Source organism: Strix uralensis, chromosome 13 (assembly GCF_047716275.1).
Source record: "Strix uralensis isolate ZFMK-TIS-50842 chromosome 13, bStrUra1, whole genome shotgun sequence".
Classification (NCBI taxonomy): Eukaryota; Metazoa; Chordata; class Aves; order Strigiformes; family Strigidae; genus Strix; species Strix uralensis.
Window position 1 is genome coordinate 24,244,362 of NC_133984.1, and position 11,153 is coordinate 24,255,514.

General features: G+C 53.1%; 1 protein-coding gene across 1 annotated transcript; it reads right to left on the reverse strand.

Moving 5' to 3' along the window:
- Window positions 1–1,426: 1,426 nt before the first annotated feature.
- On the reverse strand, window positions 1,427–8,520 carry CNGA2 (cyclic nucleotide gated channel subunit alpha 2). Its single transcript, XM_074882449.1, has 6 exons — window positions 8,408–8,520; window positions 8,142–8,252; window positions 7,481–7,651; window positions 5,003–5,110; window positions 4,463–4,569; window positions 1,427–3,774 (listed from the first exon to the last, which is right to left on the reverse strand). The coding sequence occupies exons 1-6, from the start codon at window positions 8,518–8,520 to the stop codon at window positions 2,351–2,353; spliced, it is 2,034 nt and encodes a 677-aa protein (XP_074738550.1). The 3' UTR covers window positions 1,427–2,350.
- Window positions 8,521–11,153: the final 2,633 nt, after the last annotated feature.

The following is an 11,153-nucleotide window of genomic DNA, read 5'->3' on the forward strand; positions in this document are numbered from 1 at the left end:
GGTGGCTTTTCCTGCACTTTCAGCCCTCACCAACAAGCTGCTTGCACCATGGAGCCCGCAGGGCTGTGGCACAGCCTGGCAGAGCTTTGCCAGCACACCCGACGGTGCCATGGTTTCACCCTTGTACATGTGTCCCCGTGGCTCTGCCACTCATTTCTCTTCCAGAAGGCAACCGGCCTGCAAAGCCCCAAAACTCCCACCGAGTACAAGAAAACCTCCTGCCTAAGAAAATAAATGTGTTCTGTGCTCTCGCTGAGCTACCCACCCAAAGCGAATATGGGCACAGTTGGGTCCCACCACTGCTTTTTCTTCCTTAAAAGCATGTCATTTTAATCAAACCCTTCCTGACACATCTGGCTGACTTTAGATAGCAGAGAGAGAGACAGTTCTTGTATTCCTTCTGCACATAGCACAACAGGCACTGTCGGGCCAGCAAGCCACGGCCTTTAGCAATGTATTGTTCTTGTAATCCAAAACATCCACAGCCCAAATGGAAATCATGCTGCCTCCGCAGGGGGACGGCTGGGGAACACCATCCCCCAGGAAGGTGCAGTGCTTGGGGTACGGAGCTGCCCGCGCCAGGTGCCGTTTGACAGCACCAAATAGAGCAGAAGGGAAAAGAGTCAGGCAGGAGGATGGCAGCTGCCTGCCCTTCCAGCTAGATGTCCAGCCTCGGTGTGGGGTGGTGGAGATGACCTAGGTAGTGACAGCGACCCAGAAAAACATCCCCATTTGCAGACATAATAGGCACAGATTGGGCTGTCTTAAGTGAGTTTTGGTATCTTGCAGGTAAGGAGTCTCTCAGTGCAGACTGGGTGTCCACAGACACTCAGTGGAGATTATTTACCTAAAGTGTGTTATAAAGGCTGAATCCAAAATGTTTTTGTAAATATCTCGCTTGCGTTTTGGTCTCTCATTGGGGTGGTTTTGTGTTCTGCAAGGAATGCAGTGTTTTCCAAAGCCTGTCTCCTTGTTGGCCCCTGTGTGGATGGGTAGGTGGCACATGGCAGGGAGGTCAGCACGTCCAGGCACCCCTCCATGCAAGGGTCATGTCCCACCTTCTATAAAGGCAAACAGGAGGAAGGAGGTGTGATGGACACAGACCTTTTGCAGAAACTGGAAGGAAATGTTTGCAGTGGCATTAGTCATTCTCCTCTTTTAATGATCCAAGTCCAAGGTCTCAGATGAGGGCAATGAAAAAAGGGACAGGCCTGAGGAGGAGCTTGAGCCCAGAGGGAAACTGAGCACCAGGCAGCCACCTTCCCCCTCAGGAATGGGAAGGAGAATAATAAAGCAAAAGGCTTGGGAATTGAGATAAGGTCAGGGAGGGGTGATTTCCCCATTACAGTCATGGGCAAAAGACAGACTCGTTAGGGGAAGAAAAAGAACATCTCTTTAATTCAAACACTAAAACCAACAACGCTTAACAGATAGAGTAGGCCAGTGAGAAGTATAACCATATCTTAAAAACACTTTCCCCCCACCTCTTCCTTCTTCACAGGCTCAGTTTTTTTCCTGATCTCTCTATCTCCTCCCCTCCAGCAGAGCAGGGGACAGGGAATGGGGGTTGCAGTCAGTCCCACCCCTTCATCCCCCTCAGGGTGAAGACTTCTCACATTGTCCCCTGCTCCAGCATGGGGTCCCTCTCACAGAAGACAGTCCTGCATGAACTTTCTCTGGCATGAGTCCTCCACACGGGCTGCAGCTCTTCCCAAGATGCTCCAGCGTGGGTCACCCCCACGTGTTGCAGTCCTCCCAGTGCCGAACTACAACAGTGGGGGCTTCTTCCCATAAAGTCCTGGTCTTCTTCAGGTGCAGTCACCTGCTCTGATGTGGGGTCCTCCACAGGCTGCAGGTTGGCCTCTGCTCCACCGGGATATGGGGGGGTCTCTGCTCTGGTGCAACTCCCCCCCTTCCTCCTTCTTCCTTCCACTGACCTCAGTGTTCGCAGCAGTGTCCTTCTCATAACATCTCCTCACAACTCCCCCTTCTCCTCCCAGGTTCCCCTTCTCAAATACATTATCACAGAGGTGCAGCCACTGGCACTAATTGCCCTGGCCTTGGTGCAAAGGTGGGTCTGACTTGGAGCCAGGGGAGCTTTGAGAAGCTTCTCACAGCGGCCACCGCTGTAGTCCCCTCCCCTGCTACCAAAAACCACTGCCACACAAACCAGCACAGACAATCGCCTGATTTGGAGCCATGTCAGGAGCTGCCATCAGGACAGTGGCAGCAGCAATGTTAAGGACCTAAGAGAAGTCCCTGGCAAGGCAGCCACAGGATCTGCCTTGTGAAATAGCAAATGCTGTCCCCGCACACGGCCAGACATCATCTATCTGACCTCTGCACCCCCTCATTGCATCCCACCAGTTAAGTCTTTCTCCTCATCCTCAAGCAGACTGTCTGAGCCATCAGAGAAGAAGTCCTCCAGATCCTGCTGCCTCGTCTTGAACTCCAGAACAGTGATGCGTTGCTTGAGCTTCATTTGAGCATCGCTGTACTCTGCCAGGAGCTGGCCAAAGCGGGTGTGCAGTGTGTCCATGCTCAGGGACAGCCTGTCCAGCTTCTCCTCCACACTCTCCCCTTCCGTGCTTGCCTCTGCAGCTGACTCATCCAGCAGCCCTTCCTTGATCAGAATCTCCCGGCCACGCTCCTCCAAGACCCTTTTGGCATCAGGATACTCTGCAACTGCTTCCATAAGATCTTCCTTTGACAGGCAGAAGAGATCAGAGTAGCCCAAGCTACGGATGTTGGCTGTGCGCCTGTTGCCCATTTTGCTCCCTTTAATGTTGAGGATGCTGATCTCACCAAAGCAGCCTCCTGCAGTGAGCAAAGCATACTGTGTCATTCCATCATCCGCCACCACAGCCAGCTTCCCCTCCTTGATGATATACATCTCTTTCCCAATGTCTCCTTTCCGGCAAATGTAATCCCCTGGGCTGAACACCTGAAGGCGAAGCTTCAGCACCAGCTCCACCAGTAGACCTGCCTCACAGTCCTGGAAAATCCTCACTTTCTTCAGCGTCTCCAGGTGAACATTGATGGCAATCTCTGCCCTTAACTTATCAGGGAGATTCTTGAGGACTTCCCGTTCATCTACTGCCTTCTTGTTGGTCCACAGGTAGTCAAACCACTTGATGACTTTGGTTTCCATGTCTTTGCTCACCTTGCGAAACTGCATGTAGTGTTTGATGGCATCAACTTTTGCCTGGAACTCTGCCCTGGTGGCATTCATGTTGGATATCATGGATCCCACATTCCCCACGATGGTGGCAAAGATGAGGACACCGATGAGGAAATCAAAGATCACAAAGAGGTACTCTTCATCACGCACAGGGGGAGGGGTCTCTCCAATGGTAGTCAAAGTCAGCGTAGACCAGTAGAGACAGTAGACATACTCCCGGGTCAGATACCCATATTCAGGGTCTGTGATGTTGGGATAGACCCAGGTGTCCTCTCCAAAGCCTATGGCTTTGGAGATGGCATAATAAATGCACGCATTCCAGTGGATGATGACCAGGATGTAAAGAACCAAGTTGCTGATGCGGAAGATGTTGGGGTGGCTGGTTCTGGTCTCGGTCCTGTCAAAGAACTCAAACATGCGGGAGAAGCGCAGCAGCCTGTTGAAACGCAATTCAGGGCAGTGCAATCCCACAGCAAAGTATGCCAGGTCTGTGGGCATGATGGAGAGAACATCCAGCTTGAACTGTAAGGTGTGGATGTAGTTATCCCGTAACTTCTTCAGGTCCTTAACTAGGAGGCCCTGTTCCAAGAATCCTAACAGAGAAGCAGATGATAGAATTATCTTGGCTTACGTTCAACTCTTCTGCAGGCTTTGTATGCACTTCTGAGAAACATTTTATGGTATGTCATGCACATACGTGCAGATATACACAGGGTCATCCAAATATTACCAGTTCTACCTGATCTACTCAGTTTACAAGCTTTTGTTACCACTCAAGCCCTTCATCTGGCAAAAGCCACCTAAAGATACCACTTAGGGATTTAGTCTGTCGCTACAAAGAAATGGGGACACAGAGGTTTCCATCCTCCAGATCATGAATTATTGCAGTTCCGACAGAAAACGTACAGCCACCTGCTGTGTTCCGAGAACATTAAATTCTACCATTTTTCAGTGTAGATAATTCATTAGCTGAACTGATGCAAAATCAGAGATACAGACCTTCAACTATGCCCGAATACTAATAGTAACGCAGGTAATTTTGTACAATTATTCAAAGGTGAAGCTGAAAGCTGGGATGATTAATCTTTCATTCTGAAACTTACTCCGTTTCTCAGATCTTTTAATTAGATTCTTTCTCTGGAGACTGCTTTATACCAGTGACTGCCAAGGTAGACAAAATCTTCCTAATGCAGTGGTAGAGTAGGCCTCTCCCTTGTAGCTCACGTCCACTTTTAGGGGGGGAAAAAAGCACTGACAAGTCAGGATGCTGCTTCTGCTTACCTGTGTGCAGGCGGATCACTATGTCCCCAATGTAGATGGAGTCCGAGATGTAGTCCAACACGAGCCAGAGGACAACGTAGGTCTTCTGCAGGTCACTGAAGCAAGCCCTGGAGGAAGGTCATAAAATAGGGTGGTGAGACCAACAAATCTCCTTATCATCTCCAACTATTACAGATGAATATAGGCTGATTCTGAGGGTCCTAACTCTACAACCAAGATTGGCCACTTGCACCTCTTCTCCTAGAAATTGAAATCCCCTTCTCTGAAAAATCTGCCCTCCTTTGACCTAGGTAAAGCAACGTCTTGAAACCACCTCCCAGATTCACCTTGCAGCTTTACCCCAAAATCATGGTCCTTTCCAACTGGCGCCAGAGGATGGATGCTCTGCAGAAGTCACAGTGATAGTGGGGAATCCCTTCCCTTTAGGTTCCTACCAGCCCCAGTACCACCAGTGTCAGTTGTCTGATCTTGGCTGAGCCATGACAACCAGCTGAACAGGAGGATTAGAGGAGACAGGGACCCTACAGCCTCCCAGCTCACCTGGCTACAAGCAAGCACCAGTTATAGAGGACAGGAACTGCGATGACAGCCAGCCAATGGTAATACCAGTCTCCTGCAGGGTCCACCACAAAGATCTGCCATTTCTTCCTGGAAGCAGAGAGAAAACAGAGCTGGCAATGCATGAATAAAGGGCTAAACATAGAAAATAGGGTTGGAAGGAACCATCCGAGCCACATCCTTCAACCCTTGCACTAGACTGGCTCAAACATAGCTGCAGCTTGAATGCCAATCTGTAACCTAAAACAAATCCCAGCAGTGCTGAGCAAAAATGTCCAGCACTGTTGAAACTCCTTTATCCCCAAAATGGGGCTCTGTAACGTTCCAGGTGGCCTACATGCACACAGCACCCCCAGTGCAGAGCCAGAAACAGATACATGGAAGGAGGTGATCAGAAAACTTCTCGTTACGTGACATTGCCTCTCCCAGATGAGGTATGGATTGGTGCCAGACATATTTTAAGAGAAGATTAATTAGAGCAGGAAGGAAAGTGTGCTGCAGATCAGTGGGAGCACCAGGAGGGGACGCCTAAGCCCCAGAGCAGCGAGCCGGGGGGTGGCAGCTGGCATTGCAAGGCTGCCATCACCACGCTGCTCTCAGCTGCCTGCCTGTAGTCTGCTCAGTCCTGGGTCCAGCCTTTGAACTGCTCCCAAGTGTTTGATCCTGCTCATCTTGGGACTCTGAGATAAGATGTGTGTGCTCCAGTTGCCAGATCTCACTGGAGAAGCCAGGGAAGAGAAACTCTGCGGCTGGGCTGATAGGCTTAGCTGCTGCAGCCCGGTGGGGCAGAACTCCCTCTCCTTTCTTCCCTCCCTTCCAGCTTTTGAACATGCAAAACTCCCTCCAGTAATAGGAAAAAAAAACCCACTTGCCAACAGATTCCCCGTGCCTACCTCCCTGCTTCTAACAGCTTCAAAAGCAAAACCTCTGCCTTGAAGGCTCCTTCCCCAGCGGCACAGGCAGCGGCACGCGCGGTGCCCGGAGCGTGGGGACCAGCAGTCAGGGCAAAGCCAGTGGCACTCCTTCATGTTTGCTCTGGGTACAGCCACAGACAAGCAGGTGGTCCAACCTCCCCATTAAAAGTGCGTGGAAACTGCAACTTAAATGTTCTTTGAGAAGAGGACTCTCTGCTCCCTGGCACATACAGCATCAACATACAGAAGCGCTGACTCACCTGCAGCCAGCTGGTGCTGTTGTAACACCCACAAGCACTAATAATGTCAATAATGGTGTTAATTATATTTGTAATTTCAGCTTTGGATCACTAGTGCTGCCCACGGCAGGTGGCCAGAGTCACTGACATTACACTGACTGTGGGGCCAGGGCTGGACAACCAGGGCTCTGTGTTAACCCAGGAAGAGATTATAATCATCTGCCTCCTCCCACAGGGTCTGCACCCAAACCTGCAACTGTGGAGGCTCCCACGGCCGTGAACAGCAGCTCACGTTTGGATTTACCAGACTTGGGGCTCTTCTTACCTGTGGAGCTGAGGACCTAGAAAACAGCAGAAGTTACCACCGTCTCCCCAAGGGTCCACTGGCACTGAGCAGCCCTTTCGTGGCACGCTTCAGCTCCCTCTGATAATTAACAAGCTCCCCTTAACCTCACAGGGCAGAACGTTTTCTTCCATGACTAGTAAAGACCCAGATACAAGGCTCCGATATTTTTCTCCTACTGAAAACAATTATTTCTTGGCGTTTTAATTACCATGTATAACGTTAGGGTCCAGAGTAGTCCGTGAGCTTTGCCCTTTAATTAGCCAGCAGAAGAAAAGCCAGGTTATTGCTTTTCACCAGGAGGAGTATGAGCTGAGCAGATGAAAGGGCTGGATTTGAAAGAGCCTTTTCAGAAAGCTGCCGTCACAGTGTCTGCTCTTGGGGGCTGAGGGGGAGATAATGGGCAGCAAATGCATTCCCTTCATCTTCCTTCATCCTACAGATGATGAATGAGACTGGCAAATCCCAAGCATCTGTGCTTGCTGTGGTCTCCTGGGTGGAACCCCTGCATCCCTCAGCTTGTCCCCAGCTCCTCGTACGCACAAGCTGGAGGTGCATTTCTTTACAGACCCAGGGCTGGCTCCAAATGGCAACCCTAGTGTTGAACTGCTCTGAAAATGGGGAGGTCTGCTAGCTGTCACGAGCCATGCAATGTGTGTTTGCTACCAGGGCACGGACCAGGGGGGAGAAGACCCCACAGGTAAGGGACAGGCCAGGTCTTTTCCACCAGGACAGACTCCCAGGTCCTGTGTGCCTGCACAACAGCCCAGCAAAGCCAGGCTGGCTGCCAGGACACAGGCTGGAGAGGGCAGGGAGGACCCTTCCCACCACTGCATCCTACCTCCCCCTTTCCCTTTCCCATCCCCACCCACCTCCATTAGCCATCACTGCTGGGAGCCCCCAAGCACCATGCACAGCTGATCTCTAGCCAAAGACAGCTGGGGCCACAGGAAAGGGACCCTACTTTTTAGTTTCCTCCTCAGTCTCCTCGTCCTCTAGGTCATTGTCAGCACCTGCAGCCACTGTCTGGAGTTCAGGGCCCTGGAAACGCTCAAGGAAGGGGTCTGGCCTTTGCTGCTCCTCATGCAAGCTCTTGCTGGCCCAGTCCCTCAGCACCAGCACCAGCCGGACTATCCTGGACAGGGGAAAGAGGCAGAGTCAGGAGGTGTCTGTGGAGCAAGGAGAAAGCAAAAGCTGGAGAGCAAGAAGAAGGGCTACAGCTGAGAAAAAGCTCTTACAGCTCCTTCTCAAGCCCAAATATTTCCTTTCCCCCCCCCCCTTGTAGTGATGGTGTAGGACCAAGAGTATGTAAGCAAGAGTCCCACAGCTCCTTCCTCAGTCCCACTGCCATTCCCACAGGGACATAAGGAATGTGTGGATGACTGGGGCAGTGTGACGCTGCCTGCAAGGGAGAGGACCCCCCAAGCCCTCCTGGGGCCCCAGAGGTGATGGAGCCATCCCCTCCTGCAGCCATGGGCACACAGAGCAGCATCCACAGACACTGGTCCCTGCAACCCTTGGATGCCATACAGCAGGAGAGGATCCTGACCCCATGCAAGTCTCCAATGTCAAAGCCAGGCACAAAAGGCTCAGGCTTACCCCGGGCCAGCATCACACTCAGGTACCTGGCCAAGGCTTGCCTGCCTCGGAAAGCGGAGGCAGCCGGCTGCTCCCCCCCATCCGGAGGAGCTCCTCTCTGCAGCTCTGAGGAGGTGTCATCCTGGGTTGAGCAAGTCCTGCAGTGGGGAAAAGGTGGGGTCACCGCCACGCCACGCCATCATGACACCTGCCAGATGAACTGGAGGATGTGGGCAGCTGCCAGGTCTTGGCAGACGCCCCCCTCCCCTGCCCCACCAGTGCCTCCCTCCGCCAAACCAGGGACCAGCCTGACCTGCCCGTGCTGAGCCCCGTCCCCTCCAAGTCACCCTCCGCTCTGGCTTGGGCGGGTGGGCTTGGGTGGCGGTTGGCCGGTGAGCTGCGCAGACCATTACTCTTGTCTGTCATCCTCTCTGTGAGAAGACCACAGGCACACACCCTGCCCCAGAGACCTGCGAAGAGCAGAAAAATGCCACAAGAGCAGCCATGCAGGGCACATCCCATGGTTTGAATGCAGAGATACAGCACAGCATGGGAAGAGAGGGTCAAACCCCATGGGGTGTGCCCACCCCACGTTTTCTACCACCAGCCATCGCTGATGCTGCCGTAAGAGTCCTGCAGAGCATTTCACCCTCCCCAAGAAATCCCACATCTGTCTGTGGTCCATGAAAGATTCTCTCCTCGTTGTTCAGGCTCCTCAGCCATTGCTGGGGCAACAGCATCCCCAGCGAGCGGTGCCATAACAAGTCCACGGCTCTCTGGGCACCACTGGCTGCCCAAGGACAAGAAAATACACTTGTAAGGGATGTAAGTGCAAGGCCAGCCTCGGCAGGGAGATGCTGTTGTGCAGCAGCACAGGGTAGACTTTGCATGTACAAGGGTGTTTGCACCCAAGCAACCACCCTCCTTCCCCAGGGCACTGCAACCCACTGGTGGCCTGCCCAGCAAGCCCCACACCTCATCACCGCAAAAATTGCCCCTGCATTGGAAATTAAGGTTTGTTATTTAAAAAGAGCCTTGCTGAAGTTCCTGCTGGCAGGAGCTACCATCTGGTTTCAGAGAGCAGAAGAAAAGACCTTACATTAACACATGGAGGCTGCTGAGCTGTTAAGTGTGTGATTTCACTGGATTTTGTTTATCTAAAAAGCAAGAGATGCCCATGGGGCTTGCCCAGCCCCAGACGTTCAGCCCTCGGTGTTCTGCTGCACCCCAGAACAGACCACACCACGCAAAAGCACCTCACAGAAACACAGACTTGCACCTGCACGGACACAAAGGCACCCGGGCATATTGCCCAGCCCTACCTAGACCACGTATTCCCACCCTGGCCACCCGCTGGCGCACAGTGCACCCTCCCTACCCGCAGTGCACGGGTGAGGCAGGTTCCTGGAAGTGACACGCTTGTGGTCTCATGTGGTGCAACCCATGGCCGAGGCTCTGCTTGGAGGAAGGCGATGCCTTATACACCTCCACCAACCCACACAAAGCCTACGTCCACGCTGCACGCACAGGGACAGCCGTGCACACCCAGGCAAGCCACCTCCCCAGGGCAGCAGAGCTGCTGCTGAGAAGCCACCACTGTCCACTTACGAGCCTGGTGTCCCCCGAAGCCTTCAACACCTGGCTGCTGCCTAACGCGGGCTAGCAGGGGTGGCTGGTGAGCATCCCTCCCCCAGGAGCCTTCTGGGCTGTCTCCAGAGCACTCAGGCTTTTAAAGCGCGTGTTGAGCTGCAAAGCAAAGCCAGCACTCCTGCCTTCCTCCCCTGCCCAAGCAGAGAAGCAGGTGAGGTGGCCGGGCAGCAGCCTGGCAGCGGCAGAGGGGCCCCCGCGGCGCGCAGGGAGGATGCACACGCGTGCGTCTGGGTGTCTCGTCACCACAGCACGCCCATCCCCTGAGCATCCTCGACGCCCTGAGCAGCAGGGCGCACTTCAGAGGAGTTCATAGCAGCCAGCTTTGTGTCAGGGGATGAAAGGGGAGGAGGGGAACGTGCTGCTCAGAAATGCTCCATTTTCCTACTCACACGTCACCTCCTCAGTGGCCACCCTGAGCAGCTCTGGGTCCAGTGGCTCCCAAGTCCCCAGCAAACCCTGGGGAAGGGTCACTGCCCAGCCAGGGACAGGCACAGCCAGCAGACCCCAGCCAGGCTCAGGTCCTGCCACACCAAGTCACATACCAGGATTGCCACCCAGGCTGCCTGCTTCTGCTCCCCTCCCAGCCCTCTGCCCTAGGGAAAAACAAAGCTGGTGACTATTTCTCTGCTTCATAGGCTGTGCCACAGCTACTGCTACGATGGAGAATTTGCAGAAGTAGCCACATTTTAACATCCTCCCATCCAGTTACCTCTTCTCACACTTAGGGAGCACAAGATCAGATGTGCTGCTCTGGAGTCCCGGCGAAGAGAGCTTCAGAGTTTGAAGATGATCATGAAATGCATCTTTCACCAGTTTCTGCCCTCATATTTCATTCACAAAGCCATTCTAATAACGGGTTAATAAAGAATTTGCATCCCCAAGGCAATAGGGAAGAGAGTAATTTTTACCCCCTTCCTCCCCTTGCAGTGGCTGGATCAGCCCCTGCCCATGCGCATGGAGTCCCGCCCTGTCTGCAGGGCTGATCTGAAAGCCCCAGCACTGGGAGTCCCTTCGTTATCAAAGGTTTACCTTTTATTTTCCTTCAAAGCCTTAAATTCCACTTGCTCTGATCTCACTGAAAACCAGGACAACAAGGAGCCTGAAGGAAGAAATGGGATTTTTGCAGCCTTGGCCAGGGCTGCTGGCGGCATTGGGTGCCCCACCAAGGAAGGGACACATCACCCTGCTTTTGTCCCTGTGCCACAGACCCCAACACTGGGGACAGATCACAGACCAGCAGCACTGCAGCAGCATCTCCCCCTTCCACCTCTCCTTTTGCTCCCTGCCTGCAGCTGCCTTCAAAAGCAACATGGGAACCCCAGGAGCTGCTCCCTCACAGCTCGCTCAAGCACCACATTGCACAAGACATTGATTTTCTGTGCATGTCATTGTGGCAGTGACCTAGGAGA